The following is a 23,394-nucleotide window of genomic DNA, read 5'->3' as shown; positions in this document are numbered from 1 at the left end:
ATGGGAATGTGAGAAAGGCTGGTGCAATATATACAATGTAATCTGCACTAGCGTGTTAAAGAAGTAGAAAAATTTAGCCTGTGTGTTTAGAAGACATGTTAATTGAAAGCACTGACTGTGTTTTAACCCCTTTAGGGACCTGGTGTTTGAAATTCAGCACCAAGGATAGCGCAGGTAATTTTACATCATCAGCTCCCTCTACTGGTTATCTGCTGAAACAGCATGACCTGAAGAAAAAAGAAATCACTTTTAAAACAGGATGTGTGTGTGTGTGGTCATCGTTTATTATTGGAAGGGACCACATACAACAACAAGATGTCAGCTGCACTTCCCAACATGAAGATTATCAATGACAATGTTACTTTCATCCGATTGTCTTGTCTTTCCTTCCACAACAACCTGAGAAGAGCAAAAAAAGGCAACAAAACTAAAGTAGGTGAACATCTCTTTTCATTCACTTATTTTCGGTTTGCAACACATAGGTATATACATGATTAATTAAAGTACATTTTGTATTAGTTTTGGCAGCCTGTAGCTTCAGAAGAACTACAAGTATAAGTATCTCCAGTTGAAGAATTACCAGTTGCCTACCTCTGATGTATTGTAATCCCAAATCTAATCTTAGATTATACATTGGTTCATTGAGTGTTAGTGATTTATTTGCAGTTCAATTTCCTATATTGGACATGATTGCAGTATATGTTCGCTCTCTATAAATACTGACCTGCAGATCATCGGGGCGAGGATGTGGTGGTAACTTTATCTGTGCTTTAGTCCACCCAATAGGGTCTTGCCCTGCAGTTGACCACAACAGAGTCTTTGCCCCAGTGGAAGATAAGACATAGACATTCATTGTACCTGTAAAGAAAATGATATGGTATACAGATTGAGCTTGCCATATTAAGTAAAGATTACACTGTACTGTTACACCGTATAACACTCTTGTTTTCATTTATGATCAGTAGTAACCATTCAAAATTTGAACAGATATGAATCATATTTGGTGCACTTTCCATATATAATGGATATACAATGCCTATTTGGTGAAACAATTCTGGTCTTAAAAAAAAAAAAAACAAGCATACAAGTATAATCGTAATAATATTACTATATACATATAAACACACACACATATATACATACATATATACATATATACAAATATATCAATCAAAATCCACTGAGTGAAGAAAAGTTTATCACATTCCTGATATATACTTTGAAATGAATCTGAAATAGCTCTCCTACTCCACAGATATAGACTTGTTTGAAATGGTTTGTAGCTAAATGACAACGAGAAACACTTCTGCTATAAAAGTAGACCGCTTAAACGTAGATAGAACTTTGTCATGTAGAGTCCTGTAGTTGCAATACTGAAAGAAGCCCCTACTACACCTCAATATATCTGCCCACATCTGTGAAGGCAAGAGTAACCCCATCGTTGAGTAACCCCATGAGAAAGGCTTCCTCCTTGCTCAAGGCGAGCTCAGGGAGTAAGGAAACCACCTGTGGAGCAGAAGGGCACCCGATACACATTGTGAAGCCTAATGAACTGTATGTTTAGGAATCCCTTCTGGCAGACACTGAAGCAGCCTTGGGCATAGCGGGCATCCATCTTGGGCAGCAGGGGCAGAGTGGGTCTCAGTGCAGATTGTGTTCAAAGTGTATGGGTGAAAGATTTACAGATAAGCCTTTCCTCCAATATCCTAATTTATGTGCATGAACAAAACTATTATTAGGCAAGGTACCACATATATCCAACAGATACCAGATTCAAGAAGAACTTGCTTGATACCATTAGATTTCACCTAGTGCCAGTACTGGGTTATCCAGAAGGTAACATATACATCTGCCTTATGTGGTCCAAGCCCAGCTGTAATAAGAGGAGGTGTTGTATTCACTTGTCTACAACCTCCAGTCACTAGTGCACTGGAGGTATCCATGCCCCTTCTCTTGGCATCAATCACACTTAAAACAGAGTGGTTTAGGACAAGAATGTGTATGAGGTTCTAAGCTGGAAACTCAACGGAATGTTTTGGAGGAAATCCAAATTTGCTGTTGCAACCCCATCGTCAGTGTTAGTAACTGTAATTTAAGGAGGGGGACACTTTGCAATGTGCAATATATGGAATGGAGGTTACTGTACAATCTATGCAAAAGTAACTGACTGTGGGATCTGTACAAAGGGGATGGCGAAGGAGTCTGCGACGACCCCTGATATGCCAGCAGCTTTTCCTAAAAAGTGGCCCAACGTGAAGAATATTCAGGCCCAGATATATGGAAAGGCTCAATAGGCCTGGGCCTAGGGTAACAGTCTTTACACTAGATTTCTTCACTTTTAATACTGACGTTTTACATATTAGAAAACACATCTGGTAATGCAACATATTATTTCCATTTATTTCCTACAGGTGGAATGTGCAACATGGAGAGCTACATCAGAGGAAAGATGAAGAAAAAAATGGCCTAGTGCAACAAAGAACAAATCAAATAATGATGGCACAGGACTAATACTATGAGCAGGGGCACTCAGGAGAAATGGGGTTTCTGGGACCCCATTTGGTCATAATTCATGTCATGTCTTGTGTAGTTTTAAACATGCCAAATATGGTCTTTATCACACATTTGTACACTATGTTGCACTACAGTATGTCCCAAATTTTGTTTTCCCCATCAGCCTAATGTGGGACACAGACAGTACTTCTGGGATTAAGCTCCATTTCACAAACGTAGGGCACTTTAACAATAGTCACCTTTTTGTATGCTGGCTTAAGCTCTTCAGCTGCATCCCAAGGTCAGTTCATGTGCGCTTTACACAGAAGGTTGTAGGTCTGGACCAACATCCTCCTGACATGGTTCATGCACCAAACCGGAGTGTCAATGTCAGGCAAGCTGTGCTATTCTGTTATAAACATATCCCTCACCATATAGCACACATCTAGAGCTGGACTAATGGGTATTTAGCTCCTTTATTATGTACCATAGGCGCAGCCTTATTCCTTAAAAGGTGCACAATTGTAATGACCGTACATTCTGAAGAGACACCAATTGTCAATACAAACTGCAAAATCTACAGACACACAATGCTTCTTTATGTGAGCAAGTGTGCCACGCACGCCCACTTCATGGTCACTGGAAACACCCCAGTAAAAAATATACTGAGCACCGTTTTGTAGCTTAGCAGATAAAACCTGAATAAGGGACAGAGTTGGAACAGTAAAGGGTCATATTAAAGGTTATCCTACAACCAATTTAGGGCCACAATCTTATTCTTCATTTAAAAACTGTCACATTTTCCTCCTGAAATACTGTGTGGTTTAGCTTAATTAATAACTTAGACAGTGAGGGATCATCAGGACTACATGGATCGAATTACATCTATAACCTTAGAAATTGACACGTGAGAAAAAACATCAAATAATGCTTTTTCTGCAGATGTGCAAATTGAAGCTTCAAAGAGTCCCAAATACAAGCAACTTGCAGGACCTCTTAGGTGGCGGAAGATCATATAGGAGTTTTGTACACAAGGAGAAATCTCTGTGAAGCCAGGATTAACCCTGTAAATGTACCTTCTCCATCCAATTTAAATAATCTCATCCCACAAAACAAAAAAGGTTGTTTATTTTATTTTTAATTCAGAGGAAAACCTCTTTTTTCTAATACACATTTAGCATGGAATGCTCGATACACTACCCAAACTCTTGTCATTGGCAGAATAAACTACTGCCTGGCCACAAACTCCCTCCGTGCATCTCCCAGAAAAATAGAATAAAAAGAAAAGGTGAACTTGCACAAAAATGGGCAGGTGCCTTCACAAAAGAAAAATGTGGGCTACAGTTTTACACTTTGCAGTTAATAAATTCTATTTACTGCAGGGGCGCACGGAGGATTTTTCAGGAGGGGTTTCCTCCACCCCCGGAAAAAAAACAACCCTAGAGAGCTGCCGCGCAAGCGCGGCAGCTACATTTTGGCTGCACTGTAATATACAGCAGCCACGGCACTGTCAAAGAAGCGTCCGCAGCGGTGCTGTATACAATACAGCACTGGCGCGGACGCTTCTTAGACAGCGCCGCGGCTGCTGTATAGTACAGTGCCGATATGTAGGACACTTTTTAGCGGAGGGGGAGGGGTTCCTGGAGACCCAGAAACCCCCCCTGCATGCGCCACTGTACTGAGCGCGTTGTTTCCTATAAACCCTGACTGTGGATAGACAGCATGTAGGGCAAAATACATCCATTATTAGTCTCCCAGAACCAGTAAACTACTATAATTGTATTTCTGCTACTAGTGTCTGCCTGTTGTTTGGGATATTATGTATTACAACATTGAGCTCATTCGGGGTAACTTGCATCATTCTAAACAAGCATTAAATGGCAGGATGTTCCATCTGTACAGTCAGTCAGGCCAAAAGGTTTGCATGACATTATCCAAGCACAATCTTCAAGACAGATTGTGCTTAGATAAAGCTGGGATAACTTGCTGCAGCAGTGGATAATATTTGCAATTTAATAAAATATTATGAGATTCACAGCTAAACTGATTCAAGATCTTTCACAAGATGGAATGCATTATACACTTAATCCTTATTATTATTATTATTTTGTCAAAAAAAATAGAGCATACATGAAAACAGGGATATGCCAGGCAGATGTGAAAACAAAGGCTAAGGAGGGCCCTGTTTACAATCCAGCGGGAAAAGGGCAGAGCTGAAACTAGAGGAGTGAGTGTGGCTCAGAATGGAGATTGGGAAAGTGGCGAAAGTACACCAGCGTGAGTAGTATTGGTGGACATATGGTAGGCTCTAAGAGGTGGTCTGTGCCACAATTATACTGATGTACAGGAGAACAAGCTGCCTATTTAACTCTACCCTTCCTGTATGAAGGCTTTGGGACATTCACAGCAGTGATCACCACTGAAGAAGCAAGTGGGATATATTAATTTACCATAAAATCTGTTTCCAAAGCCAATGAGGGACAGACACATGGACAGCCTCCCTCCCCACCCTGTTCCTCCTGGAGTGTCCGGTGTTTGGACTGCTGCACAGGTAAACTATGACAGCAGATTAATTACCTTTTGTAATTGCTTGCTCAAGAAAGCAGATGAGAAGTCAGTCATTATCCTCCTCGTTCTTCACCGCCTCTTGTGCAGTGAAGCTTACCGCCAGCATTGATACTTGCTCCCCAGTATTTAATGAACAGCAGCTGTCTAGTTTTTTAAATATAAAAATTTGCAAACTCCCCCCCTCTCTTTTTTGTTTTGCCCAAGGGCTCAAAATGGTTATAGAGATGTCCTGCTCCTGTCCACTCACACCCTATCCCCTCCAAACCTAATCACCAGAAATGTTAGTAGGCACCAATTGAGAGACAGCTTTGAGTGCTCCAGTTGCATAACAGGGGAAGCCTACCCATTTCATCAGCACAGGATCGGACATGAAAATGTAGTTTTTCCTGAGACCAAAATGAAAACGTTGGCCATTCTATATAAGGAGGTCTTGGTATAAATCCAATACATTTTCAATATAACTTCTACAGTAATTACATCAAGATTTACCCAACTTCCCCCTTACACATTCCCACTGTCAGTCCAAGTCCTGTACATCCCTTTCCTTCACATGATACAACAGGCACCTGACCTGTCTTATCTACTAATCTTTAACTAGCATTCCACTGGCTAAACAGCCACAGCTTCCATCAGGAATGCTGCTGCTTGGCTGATGTACAATTGGCTAATCCCCAATCCTATCATTGGTGGTAGTCTACAAGTCTCTACGATTATCTTCAGGTGCAAGGCTAAATTTTATAATTCCTGGCGAGAGGCTAGGACCTTAATTGGTATTTATTTATTGACACCAGCTCTTGGCACATAGCACTTTTTTAACATTTTACGTTTGTTTTGTACTGCACTTTTTGAGGGGTTTGGGTTTAGACCCTTAAGACGACTACTTATCGAAAGCTCCATCCTCATGGGAGGGGGGGGTGAAGAACTAGTTCCCCTATGGATAGCTACTTTATACCTAGGGGGGAAAAGCTCCTGCCCGAGACTTGAGGTGGAGGTGGGCCTGATGACCCTTGCTTCCTAAGGGGCATGTTGACTCTTGAGGTTGGGGACGTCAAGGAGCTCTCCAGCTTCTGTGAAGGAGGGCCTGAAGACCTCATAATTCAGCTGGAAGGGGACAAACATTGACATGGTCTCACCAGATGTATTCTTAGTGACATAAAGACAAACTTATTTCCTTTAGGTTGAGAAAGGTCAAGCTAAATAAGGTGAAGTGAGATTTACGATGTCACCACTTATAACAACGTTGATGTATCTGGTTTCTTTATCTTAAGGTAGCCGATGTTTATTAGAAACCATTATACCATATTCGGAAACTATAAATAAGAGTAGAGATCATTACATTGTGTAACAGATGCTATTAAAAGGTATAAAAGCTGGTACTTCTCTGCACAAGGACACTTCTCTCTGCTTGAGAAGTGTCTACATCTCATGTGAATGGAATAAAGACTTCATATTTACTTCAGAAGACTTTGTAAGTGCCTGTGCCTTACCACAGTCATATTGTGAAGTGCAGTTTAATATGTTTGTGCTTTACAACAACATAATAATGTCAACACATTACATCTTACTTTAATGGAAAGATTCCTGGCTATGGTTTTACCAACTAGTGACTGAAAAACCTTTAGACATATCAGCTTGTCTGTAGCACCAAAAGTATTAACACTTTATAAGCAAGGTATCCATGGTCGAGAGTTGACTGGTTGCAAACAAGGGAAGGGGATCTAAAAGCCCCAAATAAAGGGTTTGTCTTTTACCTGGTGACAACTCAATTTGTTAAATAGACTTTAATATTATATCCAGCATTAAGCAGTAGAAAAATAATGATAAGTTCATCATTTGGGGGTAAAAAGGGTGAATTTAAAGAATTTGGGTAAGTTTCATTTGATTAGGGATTGAAATTTGAAGATGGTCACAGTAGTTCCCAGTCCTTCTTGGAAACACTCTAAAACGAATGAAAATGTTCAGTATTTAGAAATAATGTACAGTATGACAAAGCTTGTAAGGAGCAGTTTAATCAGATTTCACAATAAAATGTCTATCCACAGTACAGGTTTTCTGCCAAAAGAAAGTAACTTACCCATTATACGGTGTCGGGAACCATACCAGAATGAGACACAGCTAGAGGTCTCTGTTATAGGACTCAGAAGTAAAGCTTTCTGTTCTATGGATACTCCCCTAGGGCTGCTCTTTAGAGACAGGTGGAACCCTAATGAGAAAATTGGAAAAGTTATTTTATTTTTTTTTAAGTTTGGACCTCCATAAAAGTGAAAAGCTGAAACTTACCTCGAGGTATGAAATAGCCAGTGTAAGGATTTAAACTTCCCAAAGAAAGACTCCAGTTAAAATCATTATTAATACTTTGTTTCCATCCACACAATCCATGTTCAAACCCACAGACAGTCTCAGATTTGGTTTTCACTTCTAAACTTCTTCCCAGATATGGCATACGCCAAATAGTAGAACCCTTTTTTTGGGAAAACAAATTGCGTAAGACACTTCTACTTTGTTTAACTTCATTTCCCAATGTGTGCACAAGACCTTTTTTTGTGTCGGTGTATGGGGGAGTTAGTGGGTTGGCATGTATCCATCTCACATAGCACGCTGTTCTAGAACAATTGGATTTCCCCAATTTTGAAACAAATAGTAGCTCAGGTAAGGACCGTTTCTCCATCTTTAGAACCTCTTTATTTAGGTGAGCATAGTCTGGATCCCCCAGAGTATTAAACACATCTTCTTGCCCAGAAGAATTCTGTTGGTGTCCATTGATAGCCTGCTCTGGTGCTGGAGCCCTTTGGGAGCTTGCAGGAGTTTTCAACGTAGTGTGGTCTTTAATTTGAATGTTTTGCATAGTCCCTTTTTCAGCGATCTGCGATATTGCACTAGTCAGTGAACCTTCAAGAACAGTTGTCAACACTGTAGTGCTGCCGGATGTTTTAGTTGACAAATAGATTCCCTTTGTGTTTTCAATGCTTTCCTTTTCTTCTTTAGTAAAGTTATGTTTAAAGCCTGAATATAGGCTGGTTTTCATAGGTACAGTCCATTTATCGCTAGTACCCACTCTCACCTCAGGTGGAGAAGTAATAGGAGGATTACTAACCAGGGTTATACGGGTCTGATTTGGTAGTGGGTCAATGTTTTGAATACTATCATTTGTTAGTGTTTCTTTTATTCTTTTGGATTCAGGGATTGTTGTTCGATGGTCAAACTCTAATGTATCTTTAGTAAGAGGAACACCTTCTTTACGTCTCATCCATTTCGTAGTAGAGTGTTTTTTCAATTCTTCATTCACGGAACCACTTTCAGCAGGCTGATTAGATAGTTTAAGAATATGCCCAATTTTAGTAAAACCAGTAACTCCCTTAAGTTCTGTGTTCCAGGCATCATCAACACTTAATTGTAGCTCAGATATTGTTGACACAGCCATGCTTATAGCAGGCCAGGTTATGGGCATTCTACTGCTTAGGTTTTGACTGCTTGTGCTTGAAGTTGGCAGGGTCATTATGGAGTTTAAAGCAGGAGCTGAAACAGTGTTAAACGTAGTTTCCTCTTGAGAGGTTCCATTCAATGTAGCTTGGAGCTTGAATTCATGAGTGTCAGAGAAGATGGGAGTTGGACTGATCTTGAATTGTTGACTGGAAGAGGACTCAGATTTAGTGATGGACCAGTCGGCAGCTGTAGCCCCCTCAGTTGGGCCCATAACTTCATTTAAGGATCTCTGGGGACATTCATAAACAACTGAGTCATGTGACAACATTTCATGGTCACCTGCAAGGGGTTAATATAAAAAATAAATAAATAAACTTGTTTCATATACTTGATATGATCATCAAAACCTCCTGGGTACTTTTGCTGTATTTACCATCTGTTCAGAAAAACTTCCATTGATGTAATGTGCCTTCTATTAAAAATTAAGTCTATACAGCATAGCCAGCTTAGTCTATTAAAAATGTTCTTGTAAAAAAAAAAAAAAAGTGTATTACTTGGACCTTTACCTTACTCAATAACATCATTAATGCTAACTATTACAGAGGAAACTATCAATTCACAAATTTCTAATAATCCCATATATTGTAAACTTGCGAGCAGGGCCCTCTTACCTCCGTATCTGTATTACCCAGTATTGTTTTATTACTGCTTGTTCCCAATTGTACAGCGCTACGAAATCTGCTGGCGCTATATAAATAAATGTTGATGATGATGATAATGCAATACAAATATATGATGTATACAAGGGGAGAAAGCGTAGTGGAGAAAGTAATCAATTGGCCAATAAAGTACCAGTATGATTCAGGAGCAGCTGTACCGCTGCGGGCTTGGGGTAAAAACCCGTACGAACTGTCAAGAGTTAAAGTGGTTGTCCAATTTCACACTGATTTATTGCCTTGTACTTAAAGCACTTTGCTTCATCTTTCCCTTTTCAGACTTTTTTTTGTGTATGTAATTTGTTTTTATTAGTATAATAAAGGCATGTATACATCTGATGGACTGAATATATAAGCATTATTAACTCAAAGCACAGACTTGTTTTTATATCAAGCCGGGCACCAATGTGCTCTCTACACCGGATACAGTTGAATGCAGGAGCAGCTTTCAACAAACATTCCTATTAACATTTTTATCTTCAGATTTTGGCAAAAAGGTGTGGGGGGTGGGGTGGCCCCGAAAATGGGTGTTTATGTCTATCTGCAGCGAAAGTTTCCCCAAAGCAGGGGAATGGCAATAGTAATAGTAGAATATAATAGTTGGAAAAAAAATATTTTATTATTTAAATAAAGTATTTTCATAGGCAAATATTTTAAAATATTTTTTTCGATGCACTTGGCTCTCTTAGGTAATGTGTTTTATAGCAGTATCATTTGTACCAGCTACAGGGCAAGTATAAGTGCAGACTGATAGTGATGACTGACATGTATGTGTGCCACATGTGTTTGCAAGTAAGAGATTGTAAAAATATAGTTCATGTGCAGTACACATTAAGAAGATCCTGATTTATGTATTTCATGTAAAAAATAAATAAATTCCCAAGCGTTCTTATGTGACTTAATATTGCACATATACATGTGCACATCCTGCAGTCTGTTCTATCTGTCTGCATACGACGAGTAGAGCGTACTTAGACCCATATTTATATGGAAATGTTTTTTGAGATCCGCTTGTATTTGAATACGGTCGGACATACATGCAAGTTACGTGGTTTTAAAAGCAAGTTGCGTTTCTAGAGGAATCAGGCCCTTTGTGTCTTATAAAACACAAAGTTCCGGATATGTAATCTTGCTGGAAGTAAGTGATTGTGTATTCTCACCCTTAGCATGAAGTGTACTGCAAGTTATTTGATAAACTGCAGATTAGAATTGTGCTTACCTTCCAAGGGTGTATATTGAGGACAGTTATAGTATTTGTTGATTCTCAGACTGTCTGAGGGGCTGAGCCTCATCCTCTGGCCAATCTCCTTATTATAATTGACATCTAGCGGCACGATTGTTAAACTGCCGTCCTTGCTGAATGCTCTGCTGCAGCACAAAAAAAAAAGTGGTATTGTTAGCACTTGGGGACCTCCCATAAGTAGCTGGACATCCTGACTGTTACCCTAATGCCATCATTGTATGTTACAACTACTGTCTTTTAAAATGCATTCAAAAGTATGAAGCACTTAAATAAGCCTTGGCCAATTGGCACCCCAGCCACATGTAAGCCCTGCTCCTTTCGGAACCCACAAATCTAAACAGTTGGGAGGCATGTTACAGAGAACATGAAGCCGAATATATTCTATTTACAGGACAGTACCACCTCCTACCTCCACTTAGGTCATATTTATTAGTTTCAGTTAGTTCTGCCATTAGTCCTACAATAAGCTTCTCACTTGCAATCTAATTTGTGCTACCTTGTGCAAGAGATTAAAATGAACTAGCCAATGTGAAAGATTGTTAATTTACTCCCAACAGCATGTCAACCATTCATCCTAAAAGCAAACTGGACTATTGTTATTAACCTTCATGTAGCACTAACATACCATGTTACTTTTACAAAGATTTAAAAGGCTTATGGCTGATATCATGACCTCCTTTACCTTCTTACCTTTATTTAACTATAACCTTAAATAGCAACACGAGACCTGAGTGTGGGAAATTTAAATGATTTATTTGAATATGGTGGTGGAGAATAGAGCAGTCAGTCCGACGTCTGCCAGGCAAAACCCAACTGTTCCAGCATTAACCATTGGGACCTCATCAACTGGGGGACAACCAATTACACCCCAGGCGCACATATCTACCTTAGTGGGACACCACGTCCCAGTTTTACAGAACCCGCCCATCCTCTGGGCTAGAGGGAAAGCAACCACAGGGCAACCCACAGGGGCGGTACAGCCGACGGGCAGTATAGCCGATTCACTCGAAGAGAGGCGGGTTCATCATGCCCAATACCGTAATGTGCGCACAAACCACTGGCCGTCAATTGTACTGCGTTTTCCGGCCACTCTCCGTGCAGGATCACCAACAGCCATGTCAGTCACCAATAACTGAGCACCATCCTGATCAGCATCCATTCGTTGGGTGGGCAACGTCCAGAACTGCAGAGACTGATTAACTCTCCACCCATTCCACTTATAGCCTCCGTCTCCCCCTCTCCAGATGGGCGTACTCCCATAGTTAACTATTAAACTCCAGAAAATAATCCAGTTAACGATACATCCACAGCTTTTAAATTGCCTTTGGTCTTCTTCCAGCCCTCAGCTCTTATTCTTTTTTTTAAATCAGAACCCTGGGGTCATAGTTTGGATTCCAACCAATGGCCTGTTTGTGGTAAGTACGCAAGTTATATCCATAGGAGCAGCGCAATGCTGGGCCCCATAGAAAAGTTTGGGCGGTTAACCTGCAATGTCACCATAACCTTTAAGGCCCCCCTCCCTTATACGCAGCTAGAGATAATGGATACAATGTATTATACTTCGCTTCAGCATGTACTGGGCTAGGTGCATCTGTGGAACTGGATTTGATCTACCTATTAGGTAGGGGTTTTTTTGTTTTTTTAAGAAGTTGCATTTTTCATGTTGACCAATGCATAAATAAAGACAGAGTATAGACAACATGTACATATTAACATGAAGAACTGTTGATAAACATACCGTATAGTTCTCAACAATTAAAAATCCTATCACCGGGACACAGATTCACCCCCTCTGAAAAGAGGGCGTGACTGAATCATTTTAGGGAGTTGAGCACATCACAGTGGACAAAGCCACGCCCCCTTCTGAGAAATGCTAGGCCACGCCCAAACCTTGCAAAACACTTTTGAATTGCTGTACTCCGTCTCCGCAAAGGTACTTGCCTCTGGCGTGTGCAGTACCCACTCATTACCGGAAGCGGTGCATAACTCCCAACTTCTGAGAGTTGGGACATACGTGCCAACTGCGAGACGGTCCCCTCAAAATTGGGCCAGGTGAGAGGTATAATGCTAATGTGTGTCCGACAGTGCAACAAATACATATTGAAAAAGTTAACAATTATTTTTAGTTGGACTCAGAGGTGTGGGGGTACGTTGGAGGGGAGGGAGGGGTGTAAGGGAGGTTTTTTTTAAATCAGTTTTTATGCATAAAATGTAGAAGTAGATACAAGTTATATCTGTCTTCTATTTGTCTTCTCTGCAGTCTTTCCAGTTCCAAGACATTTTTTTGTAAATTGGTGGCCAAAATTGAACTTCATCATCATCATCTGTTTATATATATAGCGCCACTATTTCCGCAGCGCTGTACAGAGAACTCATTCACATTAGTGCCTGCCCCGTTGGAGTTTACAATCTAAATTCCCTAAACATACACAGACACGCAGACCAAGAGAAACTAAGGACAATTTTAATAGCAGCCAATTAACCTACTAGTATGTTTTTGGAGTGTGGGAAGAAACTGGAGCACCTGGAGGAAACCCACGCAAACACAGGGAGAACATACAAACTCCACACAGATAAGGACATGGTTGGGAATTGAACTCAGGACCCCAGTGCTGTGAGGCAGAAGTGCTAACCACTAAGCCACCGTGCTGCCCCAAATTCATGTCTCAAGACAAGGCCTCACCAGTGTCTTGTAAATGGGAAAAAAATTATACTTCTCTGTGTCTATGATATTTTAATATATGATAAGAACCCACCGACTCTAGAGGCAGTATATTGTTTTACACAGGCACCTACAACTAATACCGCTTTCATACTGCCGCCCCGGCAATATCCCAGATTTTTCAAGCCGGGTTTTTGCAGGGGCTCGGAGCGTCCCAGCTCAGAAACACCATTCATACTGCACCTCGGACCCAGGAATTTCCCGGGTTGACCCCATTCATACTGCACAAGTCTGTGCCCTGGCAATTTGTGCACTCCACCATCCACCATTTCTCCTAAACTCCTTCTCGAATCTTCCATGGGCTCCCACCGATGACATCATCCTCCAGAGACAGGCAGACAGCCAATCAGCTTGTTTTCTGTGCAACCCGGGTTGAAAAACCCGGGTTGCACCATTCATAGTGCAGGCAACCCGGGTCCGACCCGGGAATTACCCCTCGATAAATCCCGGGGTGAAGACCCGGGATTTTTGACTTGTACCATTCATACTGCACCAAGACCCGGGTCGCCCCGGCAAAAACCCGGGATTTCGGTGCAGTATGAATGGGGTATAAGCTGCATGCGTGTTTTTTGTCTCAAAATGCATAACTTTACAATGTATCTACCTTGAATCTCATCTGCCATGGTGCTGCCTAATCTATTCAAGTCCCCTTGTAAGAATAAGACATCTGTTATGGACTATTGAACTACATAAAACACAAAGATTGTACTTTTAACACTAAACGCTACTTTCTATAGCAGTTAAAACACATAAAACATAATTGATGCCAGCAAACACACCTCTGACAACATTAGAACAGTTTCTTCAGGTTCAATGAAAGCAGTTTTTACAGTGCATAAGAAGAGTGAACACTCTTACCTCGAGTAGTGAAGGATGGAGTCAAATGAATAAGTCACAATCATGTTTGTGGTCTCATACTTGCAAAAGTTACGCTCATACCCTGGGAAGGGGGAGAGAAAAAAATTGCAGCTTAACATAGATGGATCGCTTCAACTCGTAGCTGGCACTGACATAATAAACAGATATTTTAGTTATACAATTTAAATAAATCTCCAGACATGAATTTACAGTCATTTGATTCATATATCTGAAGTCCATGATAGATTATAGTGGGAGTGACAGTTCCAAATGGAAATGCCCCAAATTGCTTCCATATTTTTTTCATTGGCAGTGACTGAAATGTGAGTCACAAACCTAAAACTTCCAGTGACAAAATAAAATTGAAAAAAAAAAAAAAAGAAGTGTGTATTATTGAAACACTGATACTTATAGTACTACAAGCACCAGCATGTTCAGACTGTTATTTGTAGCCTGGGATTGCTGGGACCTGTAGTGCACCAACTCAAACTAGTGTCTAACATTTAACACACCCACCACCCAGGGGTGTGGGAAGAGCACTAGTGCTTTCAGCACATGGCTGGGTACCCCTTGGGAGGAGGCTTGCATTTATTTATTTTGTTATTATTTTATTTTTTTCGGACGCCATCTCCCTAGGGTATCCAGCCCCATGCGGACCAGCCTGGGTCTGTGTGTCATTATAGCAGGGGGACCCCACACTACGGATTCCACTGCTATAGTGCCACCAGCCCGGATTGGCACAACCTAGTTATGGTTCTAGTAAAATCGGGGGGACCCCCACACTGTTTTCCCCCACGATTTTGCTAGTACCAACACTAGGCTGGCAGCACTAGGGTGAATTTGATTGGGGTTGGGTGGCCACGGTTTATTTTACCCCTTTGTGTAATCTTTTAGCAATTGCTTGCATCTAGCGTTTAGGTCTGAACAAAACAAAACCGATTGCTGCGCTAAAGATTCTATCTGTCCCAAGTCACTCAAAAGATTCTCCAATACAACGCACAAGTCTTTTCCGGAGCATGATCGAGCTATGGCTCCACATGTTTCTCCGGAGCGGTCAATTTCAATTGTTCACAACATATAGATGTCTAATCCTGATGTTGGCACCACTTGTGTATTAGTTTCCTAACCCTCCTTCCTTCCCCCACTTTTGCAGTACTACTCCCCTCTTTCTCTACCCACACAAGTCACTGTGTTCATTGTTCCGCAAATTCATTGGACATGCTCTGCTCACCATTCGCTATTCTCTGATGATGTTGGTTGGTCTCAAGTGTGCAACCCTTAATGTTAAGGGTCTAAATATTCTGTAAAAGAGATCCAGATTGACTAGAGACCTCATAGCAAAACAAATAGATGTGGCATTCCTTCAAGAGACCCATTTCAAAGGGTCAGAACCCCGATTACCCAGCCACCAATACAAGCATTCTTTTACATGTAATAATCCTGAGAGCAAGACCCTTAGAGTAGCAATACTCTTCTCTAGATGTTTACCTGTCCAAAACATAGTCACACACAAATTACAAACGGGTAAGGGTCTGGAAGTGAGTTGTAAAATCTTCCATCAGTCATTTACTTTCGTAAATGTGTATTCTCCAAATCATAATCAACCTGTTTTTTTTAGAAACTCTCCTGGATAAAGTGGACCCGTTAAGGGAAGGTATTCTCGTTTTGGCAGGTGATCTCAACTGGGTTCTCCACCTTGCTGTTGACGCATCGTCCAGTGCAGCTAGACATTCAAGCAAGCTATCTAGCAAGGCGAGACGCACTATGCACAAACACCAGCTGGTCGACGCATGGAGATTTAAACATCCCACAGAACGGGACTACACATTCTTCTCACACCCACATACTATTTGAGCCCAACTGGACTATTTTTTCCTATCCCATAACCACTTACCTCTCATTAAAGAAGTCACAATAGGCCAAGTTACCTGGTCTGACCATGCTCCGGTATACATGTCCCTTTCACTACTTCAGCTAGGTCAAAAACAATATACATGGAAGCTAAATGAACTCTTATTCCAAGATGCGTCTAGTAAATCACAAGTTGAGAAAGCACTGGACGAATATACCCAATTTAACGACACCCCTAACATGTCCAAAATTTCATTATGGCAGGTCCACAAATGTGTAATTCAGGGAAAATTCATACAATTAGGTCCGCTAAACAAAAGATAGCCCACCGAGACACACTCCTAGAGAAAATGAAATCCCTTGAGATGAGACATAAGTCCTCTATTTGCTACACACTTCCAATTCACATCCCTACCTCATGGTTCAATGAACTACATAGGGCCATACGACACTTTATTTGGAGAGGTAGGCGACCAAACATGACATTCTGTACATGCATAAACATGCCAGAGGTTTACAACTACCCCATATTACTACATATTATGATGCCGTTATGTTAAATAGTGTCCTTGATTGGACGAGAGGGGGACCAGACAAACAATGGGTTAGGATTGAGGTATATACTCTGAGCACACAGATTAACCTTACACCTTGGCAATCATCACTTCCTACTATCAAACATCTGACTATTTCTCCTACCTTGACAAAATGGTCTAAACTGCGAACTATCTCGCTCATGTCAACAAAGTACTTGCCCCTGACACCAATATTTGACAACCCAGACTTCCCCGCTGGCCGCTCAAAACTGGCTTTCCAACCTTGGATCTAGGTTGGGATCACACCTGTCGGCCAGCTGGTGGACGCAGCTGGAGCCATACCCTTTGCTGATCTGCAGTCAATATGGGAACTACCTAATGCAGAGGTGTGGAGGCACTTACAGCTAAGACACTTCATTTGCTCCCCGAATAGCCACGAAATGGCAGGGAGGACACAGTTTGAGTCTTTATGTATAACTTCTCAGTATCCCAGACACTCCTCATCTTCCATATATAGAATCTTGATTGAACTCACCTTTAACAAACAACCCAAATTCACTATTAATTGGGAACGTGAGTTGGGATCTGTTAAACCCGAACAAGATTGGGGTGATATATTTCAACGTACGTAAGCAAGTTCAATCAGTGTGTGAGTGGTTGAAACACAATATCAAAGTGTTGACTCTGTGGTATCGATGTCCCAGCCTATTAGCCAAATTGTTCCCTGGGGTTTATAACCTACGGTGGAGATGTCAAATGGCGCCAGGTACCCCATTACATATCTGGTGGGAATGGTCATCTCTTAGATCCTTTTGAAAGACAGTTTTATTCATCTCCAAAGCAATTGTGGGAACTGAGTCACCTAATTGCCCAAAATATTGGCTACTTAATGACATCAAATTGCCCATTTACCAATATAAAAAATCTACTGTAAAGTACCTCAGCAGTGCTGCAAAGGCTGTGATATCGGTCCACTGGAGATCTCCAAAAGTCCCTTCTATCAAAGAATGGTTTGAACGTTAGGGCTTTTATATGTTAATGGATGGTATGATTTACTCCTCGACCAATAAATATAGAGTACACTATTTGCTTTGGTTTAAGTGGATGGAATCCAAAGACAGCATATTGTATGCCCAATGGAATAAATGAATCCCAAACTCCCTCCCCGCACCCCCCCCTTTTCCCTTCTTCTCTCTATACCCCTATCCCAGGGAGTAGTTAAGCAACTGCACATCTCTTGGGGTGTTCCTGCACATCTCACAAGGTTCCGCAAGCGGAACGTGTCACCTACCCTCTAAGCTCAATGAACGAACTGCCTAACGGGTGTTGTAACCCTTTTGAATGTTGTCATTTAACAAACAGCTAATAATATTGTTCAATTGTGTTTATACGGTCGCATGCTTATGTATTTTCAATAAAAACAAAATTAAAAAAAATATATATAGTGATCAAATAAATTAAAGTAAATGAAAGCTGTTAATTGAATAAAGTAAATAAACGAGATACATTCATTATTTAGAAACTGTATAAACTTAGGAGATTTCCACAAACATAATAAATCCAAAATACACTAATGCATAGAATTGATGCATGAATCTTAGCCAGGAGACAAAAGTGCATGAACTTGACCACAGAAATATCCTGGGTTCCAGTGTTGAACTGAGTCAGCCAAAATACTTAAAGATTGGAAGAGACGATTCAAAACAGTCAGGTACAAATTACATCCCAGTACCTTCCATGCATGCAAACAAAAACTAAAAAGAGGGGGGTGGGCTCTGTTGTAACTGCCATGTTTGTTACATATTATTTTACTAAAAACTTAATAAAAACCCTTTTAAGTTTATAAAAAAAAAAAAAAAAAAGAGGGGGGTGGGGTAATTCAAATTGCCTGCCATATCACCTTAGATGTATCGGAATGACAAAGATAAAGAAGGTGGATTCTTATTCTTGGCAAACTGGACAAACTCATGTATACCTTCGTTAACATATGTTCCGAATCAAAACTTAGAAAAAGGGAGGAAACTAAAATTAACGAGTGGTTCTTTGGATCTTCCCGTGACCAACGGGAAACAAAACAATACATATCTAAGTTATTGGATATCTAAGACCCATTTATTATACAATTCCTGGAGAGTTTGAGAGCCATTATCCAGTCATTGCACAATCTACTCAATGGTTCATGACACATATGATCCTTCTCAGCCAAACTTGACGCTGTACGTATTCACCCAATACCCAGACAGAAAGATCCCTGAGCCCTTCTTCTATATTACCCTCCCCAGAATTTAAACTCATAAACCTGTTGCCTCATATTCTAGCAGCTGCTAAAAGTTTTATAGCCAAAAATTGAAAAACCCCTCAACATCAGCCCTTTAAAACCTTATATTGCACATTGCCTCTGGTGAAAAATGTAAATATTATCTCCCACAAAAGGGTACATGCATATGGTGAAGTGCAGGCGCAATGGCTATTTGTAGAATTCCAAAATCAAGGAAGTAATTGCCTGATTAATAGTTCTCGGCTCCCCTTCATGACCCTAGAATTTCTTACAGATTCATGATATTACAATTAAAAACCCAACATGCTCTTATAATCTGTCAAGACTAGAATGTAACCCAGAACTTTATTTCATCATCCAAATAGAGATTTCCAGTCGTACATTCTTTCTCTCCCTTAATTTAATCTTTTGAACGCGCCACACACACACACACACACACACACACACACACTTCACTCTCCCCTATTTTTTATATTTATACCCAGTTAGATTTCCATATTCTTTATTGTTCTGCCTAATGATGTTGCTTCAAAGAAAAAACGGGTTGCACAATAGTTATTTGTTATCTATTTTTACCTGTTCAATTGTATATTTTCCTGATCATGTAAATACAGAAATTAAAAGAACGATACTGTCAAATACTTAGAGGAGGGGAGCTATTCAAGGAGCAATGTGCACAGCCCTAAGTAAACGTGTACCCAGTTGCTGAAAGCTATTGTCTTACTTATCAGAAGTTACTAAGCAGATTGTGCATATGCATAACTGTGTTTTTTTATTCCACATTAAAGGACAACTACACCTAACATTTATTTAGGCCCACAAGTAGAATCTGTTTATAAAAGTTGAAGTGATTATTCTAAACTTTGGCCAACTAGAGGTGCCAGGAGGAGTGCTCAAATTACTAAACACTATTTTGTATGAAGAAAGGTTCTGTTACCATAAGGCGGTGGACAAACATTACACTAAATCACTTTTTAAAGCAGCATTGTAGGTATATGATAATGCAGGGTGCGGGCATTGCAGTTTATTTATTCATCCAAATTAGTAATGTGGCAACATCCATTGAGCAGAGTAAAACAAAGCATTTTGACATACATGGAAAGACAAGATCGGGTAGCTTAGATCATACCTTTCATTATTGAGTTCCACTTAATAGAGACGTAGAGATCGCGGTCTGCTCGTGAATGCTCGTGCCAAAATCCCGCCACATGCATCAGTTCATGCAGAACCACCCCTTTTCCCTTTGTCAGGCACATAAAGGACAGAGAGAGCAATTGCTTCTTTCCTGCGCGACCAACACTGGTAAAACAGCTGGTAAACAAGACAGTCACAGTATTAGTAGGAGGGTAATAAGTTGTGTGTAACCTTTTATAGCAGATTTACACCTTCAGATCCAATGTATAGCTGGTACATGTTGTCTTACAGCTTTCACTAAAATACATTGTCTTTTAGTAGCTTCCTGCTGTGTATTTCAGTCATGTGCTTATATCATCAGGCAGTGATGTTTATAGCCAGTAGCCTGGAATATAACCATCCCGCTGTGCTGTCTACAATGATTACAGCTGTACTAAGAGCGCCTTTGTTTTGTCTCACAGGAGACATGAAGAAACACCTTTGTCAAGTATAAAAATGCATGGATAAAAAGCACAAAATGAAGCCAGAAAGAAAAGGCAATAAACTTTTTTATGAGGTGAATATCGAAGCCAATGTCAGACATAAATTGGCCAGGTTAGAAGACATGCAGCCACAGTCATTAGGGCTTATTTAATTAACGAATGCAGGTAGAATGATTTGTAACCCATAGCAACCATATATTGACTTTCATTAATCTGACTATACAAGACAGCTAAGAGTAGACATCCGATTAGCTGTTGCAGGTTACAGCACACCACTGGTCCTTGCACCAAGTTATTAAATTGTGCAGGTTCCCTATACAGCAGAGGCCGATAGTTTTTGGGTAGAATCAAATTCATGAGAATGAAACCTATCAATTTGTCAATTAGCGACATCACTGAAACATGAGGCACAATGATGTTACTTGTTAGTACGAGTTGTTAGGCAGCATTCTTATAAAATTAGTTTAGTCAGCAATTAGACTGCTCCCAATTGGTGTAAAGGATACACTTTAAGCCTAAACCCGCTACCATGTAGAATAGATCAGATCAGGCCAAATTAGACTATGCCCATGTATGAATGGCTTCTGTGCAAAAAAATCAATAATGTTGAAGAATTTTGAAAATTTTATATCCATCTTAAAATTAACTCCTGCTATTCCTCACCCCTCACTTGGCTGAATGGAGATGTAATCTCGCTGGTTCGTGCGGGACACAAAACTAAGGCATGTTGAACTCTCCAAGTCTTTGAATGCATCAAGTATGATTGCCCTGTGACCAGGTTCTGCAGAGAATAAAATTATTAGTCTTTCCTCCATCATGAATGACATTTTTAGTATCCTCATCCTTATGCTTCACCCTCTAGCATTTTAAGGGCATTGCTAAGTTTACTAGGACTTGTTTTGCTGAAAATTTGCCCACCTGTGCTTTAGAATAATAATTGAGAAAAAAAAGGTCTTGTCATTTTTGGAGACCCCTCTTTATGTACCTCCCACTGTTTCCTTTCGCCAGATCTCATGTCTGTGTGCATAGGAGAACTTCATTTGTCCAGTCTTATTTAATAGAGCTGAATAGAATGTTCTGTACAGTACTACTGCATAGGACTGGACCAGAGATCTCATACTGGGGTCTGCATTTCATAAAGGTCACTGATGGGCCTGGTATTAGTCAGTACTCCAGTGTACAATGTATAGAGGTCACTAGAATGTGGTATGGTGCACAGGCCAGATGAGACGGCTTTCTATAAGATAATGGCTCTTTTAAATATTTGGCACATCCTATTGGCTGAGCAAACCCTTAATCACGTGTATATAGTCACAGCTACTTTTTACACAGCACAGATAGGCCATAAAATCTTCACTGATTTTTGCCAGGAGACGACAGTTGTGATAAACTTTAAAAAAAAAAAAAAAAACAACCCTATACAGGGGGGCCAGTCTATGGATTTAATCATATCCAGGTTCCAGGAACGGATCATTGACCCAAGCAAACATCTGCAAGTATTTAATAACATATCACAGTTATTAGACATTTCTGTGCATTGTTGTATAATTAGATTTCAGTTCTTCCATTTCATTTCTGAAATGCTGGCAATGTAAGGAATACCGAATATTCTATACGAAATAGCTACAATTGTTTTCATTATACTCGCCATACAAGTCAGACAGGACATATGGTATTGTCACAACGCCATTGAGCTTCGGCCACTGCAAAATTCGGGGACTGAACATACTGAAGGATTTCTGTGGGGACCAAAAAGAAAGTGTCACAATGGCAGATTATTGATTAAAGACTTTCCACAGATAGATCGCTGCAGCACCTCAGTTCAGTAACACAGTATACAATGGAGATGATGTGTATGAGTGACAGAACTGAAAGATATTGTGCAGGGTGCTGAATATTAGACATAGAACTCACACTTCTAACAATGTCTCCTTCCATGAGAAAGTCGCTGTCTGGATCCTGTTCTTGAATAAGTCCTAAGTATAAAATATTAGATCACAACTGTATGTAGCAAGGCTACAGAATAAGATTATTTAATATCTTCTAAGATCTATATTATCACTTTTATCAACCAGACTCTCAATGTCAGATAAACATCATCATTTAGTTATATAGCGCTACCAATTCCGCAGGTCTGTACAGAGAATATTTGTCATTCACATTAGTCCCTGACACACACACACACACACACACACACACACACACACACACGTTAATTTTGTCAACAGCCAACTAACCTACCAATAGGTTTTTGGAGTGTGGTTAGAAACCAGAGCACGTGGAGGCAACTCACACAACCATGGGGAGAACATACAAACTAACCACTGAGCCCAGATAAGGTCGCTACAGCTTCATGATTGTTGAAAATGTACCATGGAATATAACTTACGTTGGTTAATTTCCAGAATTCCATCTCCAGGTTTGACTGTAGGCAGAGGAGGAACTGCATTCGCAAGTGAATTTCCAAATATCTCTAAAAGATCATATAATACGTTCAACTTAAGCACATATACTGTACTCATTCACAATTACATACTTTAATAAACTCAGTACTTTCGCGCGCCATCGGAAATGAAAACAAGGAAAAACGTCATCGTTACATCATCGGATCTCGGATCTCACGAGCTTTGGATTCTATAAGTACCGCCCTCCACGAAGATCCAGCGCCATTTCACAGAGGGACACACAAGGGGTAGCACAGTTCTTGGCAGTCTCTAGTGCAGTTGGGCAGCATCATAATTAGTAAAGAAAGAGGAGGGGTAGCAGTGTTCTTCAAAGTCTCCAGTGACATTCAGGAGAGCTCCATTGCTCCTTTGATAATTGGCATTGCTGAAATATAAATAATAGGTCTGGCAGGCTTGGTCTACTAAATCTACAGTCTTTGTTTGAAAATGTATGAAAATAATATTGTGGTGGTCAAAACTGACTGCAAATGACTTGAAATTAGTGTCATTGAGGTTAATAATAATGTAGAAAAAAAAAAAAAATCAAGATCCAAAACCAAAACACGCAAGGGCGGTTTTGCCAAAACCAAAACTTGAAGTTAATCCAGATCCAAAATCAAAACCAGAACACGGGGGTCAGTGAACA

General features: G+C 40.3%; 1 protein-coding gene across 1 annotated transcript; it reads right to left on the bottom strand.

The window, feature by feature from the left end:
* Positions 1-82: 82 nt before the first annotated feature.
* Positions 83-21,119, bottom strand: ASTL (astacin like metalloendopeptidase). The gene is made up of 8 exons (XM_075205905.1): positions 20,968-21,119; positions 19,818-19,999; positions 14,024-14,105; positions 10,420-10,568; positions 7,342-8,823; positions 7,136-7,264; positions 725-858; positions 83-399 (listed from the first exon to the last, which is right to left on the bottom strand). The coding sequence occupies exons 1-8, from the start codon at positions 21,117-21,119 to the stop codon at positions 319-321; spliced, it is 2,391 nt and encodes a 796-aa protein (XP_075062006.1). The 3' UTR covers positions 83-318.
* Positions 21,120-23,394: the final 2,275 nt, after the last annotated feature.

This window comes from Mixophyes fleayi, chromosome 4 (assembly GCF_038048845.1).
Source record: "Mixophyes fleayi isolate aMixFle1 chromosome 4, aMixFle1.hap1, whole genome shotgun sequence".
NCBI classification, from domain to species: domain Eukaryota; kingdom Metazoa; phylum Chordata; class Amphibia; order Anura; family Limnodynastidae; genus Mixophyes; species Mixophyes fleayi.
The sequence above is the reverse complement of the archived record's forward strand: the minus strand, read 5'-3'. Positions and strand labels throughout refer to the sequence as shown.